Source organism: Caretta caretta, chromosome 18 (assembly GCF_965140235.1).
Source record: "Caretta caretta isolate rCarCar2 chromosome 18, rCarCar1.hap1, whole genome shotgun sequence".
NCBI classification, from domain to species: domain Eukaryota; kingdom Metazoa; phylum Chordata; order Testudines; family Cheloniidae; genus Caretta; species Caretta caretta.
Genome location: NC_134223.1, coordinates 5,031,118 through 5,047,583, shown reverse-complemented (window position 1 = coordinate 5,047,583; position 16,466 = coordinate 5,031,118). Strand labels below are relative to the sequence as shown.

At 50.4% G+C, this 16,466-nt stretch overlaps 1 protein-coding gene across 4 annotated transcripts in view; it reads right to left on the bottom strand.

Moving 5' to 3' along the window:
• EPHB2 (EPH receptor B2) overlaps positions 1-16,466 on the bottom strand; it is a 273,181-nt gene that overhangs the window by 29,179 nt on the left and 227,536 nt on the right. Inside the window, exons 7-12 of one of the 4 annotated variants that reach the window (XM_048824896.2) lie at positions 11,217-11,379; positions 10,730-10,838; positions 10,277-10,392; positions 7,690-7,812; positions 6,736-6,983; positions 5,053-5,268 (exon numbers count right to left, since the gene is read on the bottom strand). In XM_048824896.2, the coding sequence (XP_048680853.1) occupies positions 5,053-5,268; positions 6,736-6,983; positions 7,690-7,812; positions 10,277-10,392; positions 10,730-10,838; positions 11,217-11,379 (975 nt within the window). The remainder of the gene's footprint in view (positions 1-5,052; positions 5,269-6,735; positions 6,984-7,689; positions 7,813-10,276; positions 10,393-10,729; positions 10,839-11,216; positions 11,380-16,466) is intronic. The other 3 variants (XM_048824899.2, XM_048824897.2, XM_048824900.2) reach the window with 3 other exon arrangements.

Genomic DNA, 16,466 nt, shown 5'->3' with positions numbered 1-16,466 from the left:
ACTCAGAAGAGTGTTGAGGGAGAGGAATGTTCAAATGGTCTTCTCAAAGATCTTTCCTGTCCTAGGAGCGATGAAAGGCAGAAGATTCTGGAAGTGAATCACTGGCTAGGTAAGTGGTGGAGGGCTTGGGTTTTCTGGCACATTTTTCTACCTTCTGTGGAAGAGGGAGCTATATAGTTTGGATGGCCTCCACCTGAGTAGAACGGCAACCAATCCTCAAGGGGACAGGCTGGCTTGAGTAGCCAAGAGGGTGTTAAACTAGTAACAAAAGGGGAGGAACAAATGAATATTCATTTAACACAAAACCAAGAGGTTGAGAACAAAATCAGTCAAGACACCAAAGGACACGAAGAGGAGAAATTCCTAAATTGACTATACACCAGTGCTAGGAGCCTGGGCAATAAACAGGAAGAATCTGAATTGCTCATTTATGAGCATAAATTTGATTTAATTGGTATTACTGAAATCTGGGGGGATGATTCACATAATTGGAATGTTAAAATGAATAGTTGTAACCTATTTATGAAGGCTCAAAGGGGATGGGGAGTGGCATTCTATATAAACAATGGCATTACCTGTTTCTGAGTCACTGACAACTTGGAAGCAATTATTTTGAATGTTTGTGGATCAATGTTCTAACAGATAAAGCACAAGATGGGGGTACTAATTGGTGTCTGCTACAGACCACCAAAGCACAATAGAGAACAAGATGATTTGCCTTCTTAACCACCTATCTATAATGTGTAGGAAAAAAACCCTGTGGTGTCACGGGGGACTTCAATCTGAGTGACGTATGCTGGAGATTTCATTCTGCCAGTAGTAAAACATCCTTGGAATTTCTAAATATTATAGATGACAATTTTCTGTCTCAAAAAAGTGTTGCATACACCATGAAGGCATCCTATATTAGACCTTATTTTGACAGATAAAGAGGAATTGATCACAGAACTAAACATTAGTGATAGCTTAGGTACAGTTGATCATGGATTAATTATATTTGTTATGTGCAAACAGAATAAAGTCCAAATTGCTATAGTTGAGGCTTTAAAAGGGCATATTTCACAAAGCTGAAAACACTACTGAGAAAAAGCAAGCTGGGAGAAAAACATTAAATAGAAAAATGTGAATGATAATTGGGAATTGTTTGAAAATAGTTTACTAGATGCCAAAAAGCCAACAATCTCACTATCTAGAAAAAAGCCCACACTGGTTAAACAAAGAGCCTGTCTTAGAGAAGAAGAGAAATCAGATATAAACCCCCCATATATAACAAATGGAAGGAAAGGAAGTTGATAGTAATGAATATAAATAATAATTTAAGAATTGTAGAAAATTGATAAGGGAAGCAAAGGATTCAAGAACTCTATGGTCAACAAAGTTAAGGACAGTAAGAAGTTTTTAAAGTATACTAGGAACAACATGAATCCTGACAACGGTATAGGAATATTACTAGATGGAAATGGTAGAATTGTCAATAATAATGCAGAATAGGCAGAAGTGTTCAATAAATATTTCTGTTCCAAATTTGGAAAATATCCAGATGATATAGCTATAAGATAGGAAGATAATGAAATACTTTCCATTACAACCGTAACTAAGGAGGATGTTAAACAGCAGTACTAAAGCTAGACATTTAAAAATCAGCAGGTCCTGATACCTTACATACAAAAGGAGCTTTCTGAACTGCTAATGTTGATTTTCAATGTATTGGGGAAATAGGGAAGTTCCAGAGGACTGGAAAAAGCTAATGTGGGGCCAATATTTAAAAGGAATTAACAGGATGAAAGACTCAAGGAGCTCAGTCTGATTATCTTAACAAAGAAAAGGTTAAGGGGTGATTTGATCAGAGTCTATATTTAACTACATGGGAAACAGAAATTTGATAATTGCAGACTTTTCACTCTAGCAGGCAAAGCTATAAAATGTTTAATTGCTCAAAGTTGAAGCTAGATAAATTCAGACTGGAAATAAGGCATACATTTTTAACAGTGAGGGTAATTAACAACTGGAATAATTTACCAAGGGCTGGGGTGGATATTCCATTACTGGAAAATTTTAAATCAAGATTGGATGTTTTTTTCTAAAACAGCTGATCTAATTCAAACAGGAATTAATTCAGGGAAGTCTTATGGCCCAACACAGGAATCAGACCAGACTGATAATCACAATGGCTCCTTCTGTCCTTATGATCCATGCATCCATGAATCTATGAAAAATGCATTTCAGCCAACAGTTGGGAGACTTACAGCACAGTAATGAATTCTGCAAACTAGCAAGCAAAAAGCAAACATCTTGACTAACAACTGTACCTTGTTCACTGACTTTAACAGTGCAGTGAAGTTTTAATTATTCATGACTCTCCTTCTCTGAGTCCTAGTAAATGCTGTAGTCTCATTCAGCAACGAGGCCTTTGTACTGTGAGATGTCAGCATTATGCTGCTTCTGCTAGTCAAGACTTTGCTGAGAAGTTGGAAGAAACTGGTGGGTTATTTGTGGGGAATTTTTGGTTTGCGGGTTAGTGGAGTGGAGCTGAAGCAATCTCAGAACTGTTAGCGATCATCTCCAAGAACTCATGGAGGACAGGTGAGGTACCAGAGGACTGGAGAAGGGCAAACATAGTACTCATCTTTAAAAAGGGGAACAAAGAGGACCCGGGAAATTATAGATCAATCAGCATAACTGCAATTCCTGGAGACTGGAACAAATTGTTAACAATTTGTAAGCACCAAGAGAATAATAGGGTAGGAAGTGACAGCCAACATAGATTTGTCAAGAACAAATGCCAAACCAACCTAATTTCCTTCTTTGACAGGGTTACTCAACCAAGTGGATGGGGAGAAGCTGTAGACATGATCTATCTTGATTTTAATGAGCCTTTTGACACAGTCCCATATGAAATTCTCATCAGCACACTAGGGAAATGTGGTCTAGAGGTGCTCACATTTGGTTGAAAAACTGTACCAAAGAGTAGCTATCAATGGTTCACTGACAAACTGGAAGTATACATCTAGTGGGGACCTAGACAGGGGTCTGTCATAGATCCAGATTAATCAATATTTCCATAGTGACTTGGATGGAGAATATTCTTATAAAATTTGTTACGTGCAGGTGGGAAGGGCTGCAAGCACTTTGGAGTAAAGGATTAGAATTCAAAACAGCCTTGATAAATTGGAGAATTGGTCTGAAATCAACAAGATGAAATTTAATAAAGGCAGGTGCACAGTACTTCCCTTAGGAAGTTAAAATCAAATGCACATGTACAAAATGGGGAATAACTAGCTAGGTGTTAGTGCTGCTGAAAAGGATCTAGGGGTTATAGCGGATCACAAACTGAACAGGAGTCAACAGTGTGATGCAGTTGCTAACGAGGCTAATATCATGCTGGGGTGTATTAACAGGAGTGTTGTATGTAAGACATGGGAGGTAACTGTCCCGCTGTAATTGGCACTGGTGAGGCCCCAGCTGGAGTCCTGTGTCCGGTTCTGGGCGCCACATTTTAGGAAAGATGTGGAGAAACTGAAGAGAGTCTGGGGGAGAACAACAAAAATGATCAAGAACACTTAACCTACGAGGAAAGATTAAAAAGCTGGGCATGTTTAGTCATGAGAAGAAAAGACGGGGGCGGGAAACCGGATAGCAGTCTTCAAATCTGTTCAGGGCTGTTATAAAGAGGATGGCAATCAGCTGATCACCATGTCCACTCCTGGTAGCACAAGAAGTAATGGGCTTAATATGCAGCAAGGTAGATTTAGGTCAGTTATTAAGAAAAGCTTTCTAACAATGAGTATGTCTACCCCCGGAGTTGATGTGTTTCCCAGCCCATGTAGACATGCTCACACTAACTCTCACTGAGGCAGCGTGCTAACCAGAGTAGTGCAGCCTTGGCAGCACGGGCAGCAGCGAACAGCGGCATGGGCTAGCTTCACCACAGACACACCCACAGGGTTCAGATGAGTTTGTACTTGGCTAAGCTAGTCTGTGCCATGCTTCATGTGCTCCCATGGCTACACTGGTTTCAGTGCTCTAGCTCTATGACAGCGAGCACAAATGTGTCTGGGTGAACAGGGAATCATACCCCTAGCTTGTTGAGCAGAGGTAGCCTGTAAGGATAGTTAAGTGTTGGAATAGCCTTCCAAGGGGGGGTTGTGGAATCCCCGTCATGGGAGGTCTATAAGAACAGGCTGGACAAATGCCTGTCACGGATGGTCTAGGTATATTTGGCCCTGCCTCACCACAGCGGGCTGGACTGGATGCCCTCTTGAGGACCCTTCCAGCCCTCCATGTCTGTGGTTCGGTGAATACTCTTCTGTCATTGGTTTCCTTACACTATTTAGAAGAAGCTGTCGTTCGAAGAAGCTCATGGTTTGTTATTGCCGGATTTCTTATCAGCACTGGGTTTCATACACTGGTCTGTTGTTTTAGGGCATTAGCTACTGGCAGGGATGTGAACTGATGTGTGCAGCCTCATGAACAGTTAGGGCAGCGAAGTGGATAACCATGAAGCAAAGACAGAAACAGAATGAGAAATTCTAGAATTCCAGAATCTTCTTACACGCCCGTTATGAAAGACCTCCCTTCCGCCAGCTCCACCCCGCCCCCTCACCCTGGCATTCCTGTGAGCCATTAGCTCTGCCCTGCAGTGTACCTGACCATGCCTGGGCCTGGGCCGTTCTGTCTGACAAAATGCATTGTCCCCATCTTGGGAGTGTGGGTGTGAAACAGAGGGTGCTTATCCTCAGCCCGATATGAATGAACCCCTCCAGGTGCAGACCCTTCCCCTTCTCTGTGGCTCTGCGTGGCTCTCATTTCATGGCTTTTCATGTCTGAGCCCTTCTGCCCTTTCCCTATTCAGGCCCTGTGTGTGGTGCCCTTTGGGAAGTGCTCACACCAACAGCAATGAGCCGAGTCTGACAGGCTCACCACCAGGCCGAGGGCTCGCCAACTGCCCCCCCACCCCCCCGTGTTTCTCTCACTCTCCACACCTCTCCTCTCTCTCCCTCCCCCCTGATCATCTCCTTCCCTCCCCCCAAGCTCTGGAGATAGGAGCTTTACCAGTGCACTGGTGTAGGTGGGATCCGAGGTGTCATCCTCCAGGAAGCGGGACAAGCCGAAGTCGGACACCTTGCAGACCAGGTTGCTGTTGACGAGGATGTTGCGGGCAGCCAGGTCCCGGTGTACATAGTTCATGTCGGCCAGGTATTTCATGCCCGCAGCAATGCCCCGCAGCATGCCCACTAGCTGGATCACAGTGAACTGCCCATCGTTTTGCTTAGGGGGAGACAGGAAAAGTCCGTATGGGTTTGCACTTCATGCCGACACGAGGCCAGGGAAAGAGGCACGCAGACGCAGAGTAACTTGCCTATAGTCACGCAAGGAGTCAGCAGCACTCAGGACTAGGACCCAGGAGTCCTGAGTCTCTGACCCAGAATTCAGCTGCTCTCATACACTCAAAGGAGAATTGTCAGCCATTTCTGTTGGAATAAGAGGCCTGGTGTTGCTGCCTATGACGGGGGCTGTGAGGCCTAGTGCTCTGACACAGGAATGGGCCTTCGAGGCACAGGGGCACCTTGTCACACCTATTCCTGCCCAACAATCGCAGCATTCGCCAGCTGAGCATCTCCCAGGTATATGCACCACAGAGAACTTTCCACACCAACAATTCCCTGACAAGTGGGGGGGGGGGCGGGCAAGGGTGTGGAGGGACACGTCCCCTTCAGAGCAGTGATCTCAGGGAGCTGCTGCCATACAGAGGTGCAACTTGCACACCAGGATTCGGGCACTAGCATCTCACTCAGCTAAGTGGGTTATTCCTTTCAGCACAATGAATTATTCACCTCGGGCTGAGGCACACAAAGGTTTAGATCGAGCGGATTGAGGGTGATATCCTGCCCCTATACAAGCCAATGGCAAAACTTCTATTGACTTCAACAGAACCAGGATTTCACCTTGAACACGTATGTGCCCTGTGCACTGTGTGAGCACATGTGCACTGGCAGGCAGTGTGTGCACGTGTGCCCTGGCCATCGTGAATGTGTGCGCTGGGCAAGTCGTGCATTTGTCCTTGTGTGCCTTGGTATGCAGTGTGTGTGTGGATGTGTCTGCACTTGTGTTTCGTCATGTTGTAACCCGTGTTATGTAATCCATGCTGCTAACACGGTGGTAAACTGCAGTATAGACAGACCACGGGCGTCTGTTCCTCACTAAGTTAAGTAGTAGGCTGCAGCCTGGCATCAATCTCTGTGTCCTGGAAGACATGTTTATGTGGAGCCTACACTGTATTAATTGACATGGGATGCTCACAATTGTGGCTGGATCCCACAAGAGCTTGGCACACTGGGAACGGCTGGGTGCCAGTGTCCCCAGGGAAGCCGCTGGGGGCTCAGAACTCCGACATCTGACCCTGAGCACATTTGAAACGTGTGTCCTACCTGTGAGCTAAGTGCCGCATGTGTATGCGTGAAACATGCGTGCACAGTGTGCAAGCAGTATTTGCACAACGTGTGTGTGTGCACAGGTGTGTGAGCAGTGTATGCCCTCTGCCTGTGTCCAGCCCTGGGGCAGAGCCTTCCAGAGCACAGTACAGCTGCTCTCAGCCTGCAGGATGAATGCTGCTGGCCTGGAGGTGTGTAGCGCTGCCATAGGAAAAGGTGAGTCAGCAAGGGCTGGGCCCCGCTTGCCATCTCCCACCCTGGTCCCAGCATCCCCTCTGCCACTGCACTTCCCAGCACCTCATACCCGGAGAAAGGAGTCCAGTGAGCCATTCTCCATGAACTCGGTGATGATCATGACAGGGGCACTCTTGGTGACCACACCCTCCAGGTGGATAACATTGGGGTGGTCGAACTGCCCCATGATGCTGGCTTCGCTCAGGAAGTCCCGTCTCTGCTTCTCCGTGTAACCCGACTTAAGTGTTTTGATGGCCACAAAGATCTCTCTCTTGCCAGGCAGCTTGAGGTGCCCACTGCACACTTCCCCAAACTCCCCTGAGATGGGAGAGGGCACAGGTTACAAACTGCTCGCCTCCCCAGTGCTCTGCCTGCCACTCAGACCCTCTGTACAGGGACCCTGCTGCTCCCACTCTACCAAACACACCCACCCTCCCATGCACCCAGTCCCATGTACACCCCTCCCATGCGCCCAGCCCCATGCATGCCCCTCCCATGCACCCAGCCCCACACACATCCTACCCACAAACTCATCTCCTTGCATGCTGGCCCATGCACATGACCCAAGCACACTGGACCCACATAATACCTGCCCCCTCTTTTCTGGGGGCAGCTGAGTTCATCAGGAATCTCACTGCTGTTCCCCCTTGTTTTGTGCCAAATGCTTCTCCTCAGGCCCACGCATCCTTCCAGCTGAGGAGTGCTAAATCCTGCTCCCTCTGGGTCAGCCAGCTGGGCATGAGCATTCAAGAGCGCAGTGAAGTGTTCCTGCCTTGCGGGGCTGAGTGTGCTGCCCGCAGAGCACCCAGTGCCAGCTGACACAGGCAGCCTGCTGCTGAGGTTGGGCACCCCACATAGCAGGACATGCTCGGGCTGGCCCCATTCCTCTGTTGCTGGCCACAGCTAGTTCCCCTGTCTCACAGGTGAAAGCTGCTCAGCAAGCTCCTTCCTAGCCCCTGGGCATGGCTACCACAAGGAGGCTGTGGGGCTGTTGGAGAGCCCAGCCCAGTGTGGCCCAGCCTACCTGCTCCGATCACCTGCTCAATTTTGACACAAGAGATGTCGATTTCCTTTGCAAATTCCCTGACGGCCTCATTGGGGTCCTCATAGGTGAAGGGGTCAATGTAAATCTTCATTCCAGGAGTCACTGCAAATAGGTGGAGGGAGAGAGTCAGACAGAGAGATGCACATGGAATGACAGCCAGACAGCAAGAAGAGTACACACAGGAAAGGAAGAACCCGTGCATGCCTGTTTGTGTGTGTGTATCTGGGTCTGTGTGCGTGCGTGTGTGTGTGTGCAAGAGAGAAATGCTGCTGTGGGCAAGGGGCAGGCTCTGAACCCAGCAGGCAGTGGGAGCATGTGCAGGAGAGCGGGATGTGGAGAAGCAGGTGGCATTCATAGGAAGAGCACAATCCAAGCAGAGCTTCTCGCTGGCTGAGCACAGAGCCCCGTCAGCAGGCCCCTCCTGAACACAGGGCTCATCAGCCACGGAGGAGCCTGGATCCTAGGCCAAAGGAGCTAATTGCAAACAACGAAAATGGTTAAGTACAATTCCTCCACAATAGATGCTCCTGCAGCTCGGGCAGCAGACACATCCTGACCCAACCCCTCTGGCTTCCCCAGCGAGAGCAACAGCACTGCAGAGACTGCCTCAGTCTGCCCATTGCACCCCCAGGGTACAGGTATCCTGGACCTCATGCCAGGCTGTGCTACAGCGAGACAGCCACCGCAGTGACCAAGGCCACAGAACCTGAGCCTGGCATCCAAAAACCCCCGGAGCTCTGTCATTTTGGAGTTTAATATGGGGGAATCCAGATGTTAGCCAGCAGACCAGACTGAGATAGAAAGCAGCCAGATTCTGCTCTCAGCCTCCCCAGGCAAACCTCCAGTAACACAGGCAGTGGGAGCTAGAGATGCCTAGCATCCATGACTAGCCGGGTACTTTTACGTTGCCACGTCATTATGCACTTGGGCTCCCAACCTTCCACCCCACCATGAAAATGCTGGTCTAAGTGACTTACTGAAGGCCACACAGCAAGTCAGTGGCAGAGCCAGGGAGATGGAGAATCCAGTCTGGTGCCCTCCCCACAGATAACTGTACCCAGAGGGGGGGAGAAACCCAGCACTGGTGGCCTAGACACAGCCAGGCCTGGAGGTTGAAGACACCACGGCAGTTGCAAGAGCCAAGCTCCCCCTACCAGACGGAGCAGAACACACCAGAGGGAGCCTGTCTGGAACTCACCACTGGTTTTGAATGCCCCAGCGCACACTGGACTCATTGCTGGGGGCTAGGCTGCCAACACTGAGCACCACACTTCCCAGCTGTTACCAGATACCTTGGCTCTGCCCACCAGAGCCTTTCACCAGCTGTATTCTAGCCTGCCGCAGAACTTGGGCTGCTCCTGGGAGCCAAGCCTTGGAGCAGAGCGTGCAGTGGGGTCCCGCACGGCGCTTCATTAGAGCACCAGACCCAGAAGTGCCAGTAGTGGGTACATGTCAGGGATGGGACCCAGCCAGCGAGCCAGAATGCAAGGAAGGCCATTCTATCCAGAGTGCAAGCCAAGGGCATTCGAAGACTGGATGGCACTTCAGGGGTTTCTGACACTTCAAACAAAGCCACACTCGCCGCTAAGGTGGCACAGCTGGGACACTGAGCAGCGTCTGGGGCTCTTATTGGTCGGCAAAGTGACAACCACAGTTACAACAGCACAATAACAACAACAGCACCGGAGCTCATTCAATGGCTGTGCAGACATTAACTCATTAAGGCCAGCCAAACTGTGACAGTCTTTGCTAGCTGCTAGTGGGAAATGTGAATGCAGATTTGTACACCTTATATGGCCTGGTCAGCACTAGAAAGTTATCTGGACATAGCTCTGTTGTTAGGGGTGTAATTTTTAACTGGTGTACTGGTACAAGTCCTGGGATGGGCACAATTATACTGGTAAAAAGATGCCTTATATTGATATAGCTTATTCCTTTCTCCCTAGAGGATGCACAGCAAGGTGGTGAATGGGGTTCTAGAGGACACACAGTGAGGTGGGTGGTGGGGTTCTACAGGACACACAATGAGGGGGGTGGTGGGGTTCTAGAGGACACACAGTGAGTTGGGGTGGGGTTCTAGAGGATGCACTGGGAGGCTAGGGGATGTGGCAATGTGGTTTTAGGAGATGCACAGCAAGGTGGTGAATGGGATTCTAGAGGACACACAGTGAGGTGGGGTGAGGTCTACAATTAGGTGAGGGTGGGGTTCTAGAGGATACTCTCTGAGGAGGTCCGAGGTCCTAGAGGATGCTCTAGATGGGGTGGGATTCTAGAGGATACGGAGCGTGCTGAGCCATTAATTTCATGCTAGTAACCATAAATTTGCCAAATAAATTCCAGATTAAGTTTGGCCTCTACATCCAAAAGTTTGGTTCATGGTGAAGACTCCTTAAATGGCTCCTTAAAATGACCCGCTGGCTCCATGGTGCCCCATATTCCAGGTAACTGACATGAAGGGAGGTGAGGGTGCTCCTGGCAGGACTAGCCACCACAGGGCCCGGAGCCTGGCTGGGCCCAGTGGGGTTTTCACACTCTACACAGGGAAAGAGTGAATAAGAGAACGAACCGAAGAAGGAATGGACCCCCAGGCCAGGCACGGGTGCGCGGTACGTACTGTGGCCACTGGTATAGTGCTGCAGCTTGTCAGTGTACTCGGAGTCGGCTCGCTCGAAGCCCCGTCTTCTGAAAGGAAAGCGAGCACTGAGAGGGTCAGGGAAGGGATGGGCACAGCAGGGCAGGGTGCTCCAAGCATGGGGCATGTAAGCACCATCCCACCGTGCCCACACAGTCCCAATAACCTCTACCCTCTATGCCCCTTGTCCCCACCTGCCCTCATCTCTCCCACCTGGCCTCTGCCCTCCCCTCCCCTCATATTTGCCCTCACCCCCACCTGCCCTCTGCCTCCCACCTCCCCCACTCCCACATGCCCTGTCACCCTTCACCTATCCCACCACCGTGCCAGGCCGAGCGTGGTGGGACTGTCCCTGGGCAGCGCGTGGCATGCTCACTGGTAACCCACCTGTTGCACACAATGATGATGACGACCACGGCAATGAGGAACACCAGACCCGCTGCTGAGGAGCCAATGATGAGCGGCAGCTTCTCCTGGATGCTGGTTTGGTACTCAGCTGGCACACAGGATGAAGGGAACCAGTTACTGCGCCGTGAGACCCCCGCAGGTGTGAAGCTCACACACGGGTGGGGGATGCAGCTCCCCACAGTGCAGGGGGAAGGGGGAATGTGAGTCTTCTACCCCATCCCTGGCTATGGGTGAGGGGGGAATAAAGCACCCTTTGCGGGTCCCAGCTTGGTGGGAACCCTCGGAAGAACTCTGTGCCCATCCCTCTGTGTCTGCTCACCTGAGCCCTGCCAAGTAGGGAGGGTGGGGGGATTCACAGCCTTGCAGCAGAAGGCACCAGCACCCCTGCCAGAGCAGGCCCACCCTGCTAAAGCCCTGATCCTGGTCTCTGCCCCTTTACGCAGAGGGAGCTGCCTGCCTGTCTCACCTTCGGTCATGGTCTGGAAGTACATCTTGCCACTGTAGCGGCCGTAGCCGGCCACGGTGCGTGCTCGCACCTGGAAGACATAGATGGTGCCGGCTTTGAGGTTCTGCACAGTCATGGTGTTGGTGGCGCTCTTCACTGCCGTGGCATTGAATTCACTCAGATCCTGCCAAGGAAACAACACATGCTGTCAGAGAGCCGAGCCTGGGCTCCTGGCCCCTGTCAGGCATGAGGAGCTTTGCAATCTCTGCAGCCTGGACAGCTCCCAGCAGGGCTCCAGAGAGAATCATAGAATCATAGAATATCAGGGTTGGAAGGGACCTCAGGAGGTCATCTAGTCCAACCCCCTGCTCAAAGCAGGACCAATCCCCAATTAAATCATCCCAGCCAGGGCTTTGTCAAGCCTGACCTTAAAAACTTCTAAGGAAGGAGATTCTACCACCTCCCTAGGTAACGCATTCCAGTGTTTCACCACCCTCCTAGTGAAAAAGTTTTTCCTAATATCCAACCTAAACCTCCCCCACTGCAACTTGAGACCATTACTCCTTGTCCTGTCCTCTTCTACCACTGAGAATAGTCTAGAACCATCCTCTCTGGAACCACCTCTCAGGTAGTTGAAAGCAGCTATCAAATCCCCCCTCATTCTTCTCTTCTGCGGACAGAAGGGAGCATCTGCAGGGGGTTCTCTGGCGGGGCAACAACTCAGTGATTGGGGAAGCCATGGGGCTCAGTGGTGCTTGAGTGCAGCAGCTCCTTGCTTCTGAGTCCAGCAGAGAATCTTGGGGAAGCCATGCAAAGTGACAGCTAACAGCACGCTGCTCAGTGCCCAGGGGTCAGGAGCGCTCTGCTTGAGGGGCTGGTTGCAAATCCAAGATGGCTTCGCCAGCAGTGAACGACAACAGAAATGAACTTCTAAATGCTAGTCCCTCAACTGCTGGGTGGGTGGGTGGGAGGGAAGTCTGAGCTCAGCGTTGCTGTGAAGGGGAGATCTGGGGGGCAAATATGGTGCTGCAAAGTCCATGCTTCCGCAGTGAGGCCATCTGTTCCCCCCACACCTTTGATTTCTCTTCCTTTTCCCCATTAGCCCCTAGAATTTATAAGCAACCCTATCAAAACAACCCAGTGGAATACAACCTGCTTAGTGAGGAAGCAAACCCCCCAGTCCTAAATATACGTGCATGTGAATATCTAGACATGCAACTAGCTAATGAGAGAGACATTAGCTTCAAGGCACTGTGAAGAGCACAATGACCTTTAGTGCCTGCACAAGGCCCCAGCAGTCTCCTGCTGGAGTGGGGCCAGCTGAGGGGTTACACAGACTCCAACTGTATGGTTCCAGCCCTTGGGGCAGGTTCCCATTTAAGCCCCTTCAGTTTTCCCATGCACCTATAGGGGAGCAATAAAGTCTCTGCTTCTGCAGATCTCCCGCTCCTGGGGCTTGCACAATGATCCCACTTGGTATAGAAATGGAAACCACCTGTTGCATGGGGGACTCTGGACTCACCCATAGCAAAAGCTGAATTTGGATGGAGACAGTGACTCTTCTGCTCTGAATGAACCATGCTCTTCATTCCGTACAAATGTGAAGGATCACCCTTCTCTGCACTTATGTCCCTATCTGCATCCCTTCCATAGACTCATAGAATATGAGGGTTGGAAGAGACCTCAGGAGGTCATCTAGTCCAACCCCCTGCTCAAAGCAGGACCAACACCAACTAAATCATCCCAGCCAGGGCTTTGTCAAGCAGGGCCTTAAAAACCTCTAAGGATGGAGATTCCACCACTTCCCTAGGGAACCCATTCCAGTGCTTCACCACCCTCCTAGTGAAATAGTGTTTCCTAATATCCAACCTAGACCTCCCCCATTACAACTTGAGACCATTGCTTCTCATTCTGTCATCTGCCACCACTGAGAACAGCATAGCTCCATCCTCTTTGGAACTCCCCTTCAGGTAGTTGAAGGCTGCTATCAAATCCCCGCTCACTCTTCTCTTCTGCAGACTAAACAACTCCAGTTCCCTCAGCCTTTCCTCATAAATCATGTGCCCCAGACCCCTAATCATTTCCACTGTCCTCCGCTGGACCCTCTACAATTTGTCCACATCCCTTCTGTAGTGCGGGGACCAAAACTGGACATAATACTCCAGGTTTGGCCTCACCAGTGTTGAATAGAGGGGAATAATCACTTACCTTGATCTGCTGGCAATGCTCTTACTAATACAGCCCAATATGCCATTGGCTTTCTTGGCAACAAGGGCACACTGCTGACTCAAATCCAGCTTCTCATCTACTGTAATCTCCAGGTCCTTTTCTGCAGAACTGCTGCTTAGCCAGTTGGTTCCCAGCCTGTAGCGGTGCAAGGGATTCTTCCTTCCTATGTGCAGAACTCTGCATTTGTCCTTGTTGAACCACATCAGATTTCTTTTGGTCTAATCCTCCAATTTGTCTAGGTCACTCTGGACCCTATCCCTACCCTCCAGCGTATCTACCTCTCCCCCCAGCTTAGTGTCATCTGCGAACTTGCTGAGGGTGCAATCAATCCCATCATCCAGATCATTAATAAAGATGTTGAACAAAATCGGCCCCAGGACCGATCCCTGGGGCACTACGCTTGATACCATGCAGAGTGGCCTACCCACTCCTTGTCTCCATCCCTTTCCCATTTTACCCACTCCTATCCCCTTCCCTCCACATCTGACCCACTTCCATCTCCATCCTTGGGAGGATGTTTCTTGCTGGGTCCTACAGGGCTCTGTACTGGGTCTCGTATTATTCAATATTTTCATGAATGACTTGAGTAACAGAGGGATAGTATGCTTATAAAATTTGTGGATGACACCAAACTGGGAGGGGTTGCAAGCACTTTGGAGCACAGGATTAGAATTCAAAACAGCCTCGACAAATTGGAGAATTGGTCTGATATCAACAAGATGAAATTTTATAAAGACAAGTGCACAGTACTTCACTTAGGAAGGAAAAAATCAAATGCACAGCTCCAAAATGAGGAGTAGCTGGCTCGGCAGTCATGCTGCTGAAAAGGATCTGGGGATTATAATGGATCACAGACTGAACAGGAGTCAACAGTGTGATGCAGTTCCTAAAAAGGTGAATATCATGCTGGGGTGTATTAACAGGAGTGTCGTACGTAAGACATGGGAGGCAACTGTCCCACTGTCAGCACTGGTGAGGCCTCAGCTGCTGTCCTGTGTCCAGTTCTGGGCACCACATGTAAAGGCAGATATGGCCAAGGGTTAGAAAGCCTGGCCTCTGAGGAGAGGTTAAAAAAGCTGGGCATGTCTAGTCCTGAGAAAGGAAGATTAGGCGGGGACCTGGTAACAGTCTTCTAATAAGGTAAGGGCTGTTATAACCAGGGCGTGGCTCTCCTAGGAAATGTTGTTTACTAATGGGGTTTTGAGGACTGTAGCTCTGAACCTTTCCACTCCCAGTAAGGTGCATGCCCGGTGTGGTGGAGGTATCCTGGGGTAATTGGGCCTTTAGGGCATGTGAGGGGCGTGCTGATCTCCACAGGTCTGCGCTTCTCCTTTGTTCCACTAGGGCACTGGGATTGGTTTGGGGGTGATGTGCAGGCTGTATAAATACATTGGATACATCAAAACCTGCCAGCTGAGCCCAAATGAAAACGTTGCAATTGTCAGGTTAATCTGCCCCTTAAGGAAAGGAAGCAGCCAACCAGCCTGCACCTGCAGGGCGAACCACTTTACAACAATATTTACTCAGTGCTCTGAGCGCCTCACGCACGACATCTGAGCGCTGGGCAGAAGCCACTCAGCCTGAGCAGGCCCCTGATCCTCAGGGAAAGAGCATCAGACTCCCCAGGCCAGAGGCAAAATCCTCCCTCTTAAACCTGCTTTACACTGGTCACTGCCTTAGTCCAGGAGTGTTGCCTTCAGGCATTTCAGGGCACTGTGCCACACAGGGGGTGGGGTTCCTAACAATCTGGGGGGTTGGGATTGTCAGCCTGAAAAGAGGAGCTGGACCAGCTCACTTGGTAGGAGAAGAAGCACATTCTTCCCAGGAGGAATCAGTCCAGCAGAAAAGTAAGGAAGACTTCAGCCCCAAGCTCCAAGAGACTGTCCCCATGCCGGGCCAGCTAGGCCATTAGCTAGGGCAGTGTCCTTTCTGTCCGATGCGGCAGGCTTTGGAACGTGGGCAGCACCGTGGCATCGCGGGCTGGATCTAGGTCCACCTCACCTCCACCCCCTCCCCCCAAAATGGGTGCTGGAACTGGCCCATTGGCAGCCTTTTGTTCATCACCTTTTGCAACAAGCACTTGATGAGCTTACACTGTTTCCCCCTGCCCAAACCCACTCCAGAGCTGCCCAGATAATATGAAATGACTGAGAAATGCTTCTCCGTTTCTTTCCCAGCCTTGGATCTGGTTGTCACAGGTTGGGGCAGACCCCACTACACCCTGAGTCTGGACATCCCCTGCCCTGGGGATGCTGGGATTAGCACGTGAACTCTGAGTGCCACATAAAGCAGGGCTCCCTGCTCCTCCCAGTGCTTCCCTCCCTCAGTGAACAAACGGACTGCTCTCCCAGCCCCGGGCCCCAACGCTCCCGTCCCACCCTCCCTGCCAGCCAGCCCCGTCCTGCTCAGGCTCGCTTCTGCAGCCTGGTTTTGCCAACGCGCGTGCGCCACCGACACAGCGGGCACGCCGACACCGCAGCACCAGGGGGCGAGTGCTGCTTGGGCAGGCAAAGGTGGATCTTGTCGGCAGTGAAGCCACAGCAGCACTGGCTGCAATGGGGGCTGCACGAGCCCTCCTGGACCCCTGGGAATGACTTGTGAGGCTAGCCTGGGCTGCACTGCTCTGCTCCATGGATTACAGCCAGCTGGGAGAGTTGCAACTGCATCCCGAGGGCAGCACAGACACATCGACAGAGGGGTCTGCACAGGGCTGGCAACTGGCATCTTTCTGTGCATGCCAAGCCCAACTGTTCTTCCATTATTCTTTGTCCTGTCCCTGTGTGACACTGACAGGAAATGCAAAATAACCTGCCCCAAGTGCCAGTGTGGCTTGGGGAAAGGTTTTTTGGCCTCTGCTTCTCTTAGCTCCCTATGGAGTCCAGAGTCTATTAAGGGGCCCTAAGCTTTTCCATTGGAAACCCCCATTTTTCAGGTGCTCACAACCATTGGGGCTGAAATTCTCCAGGGCTGGTTACTACCCAGGAGGGAATTTGTTTTGAAACTTTGAGCAAAAACAATTCTGGGCTTTTCAAGTGAAGCAAG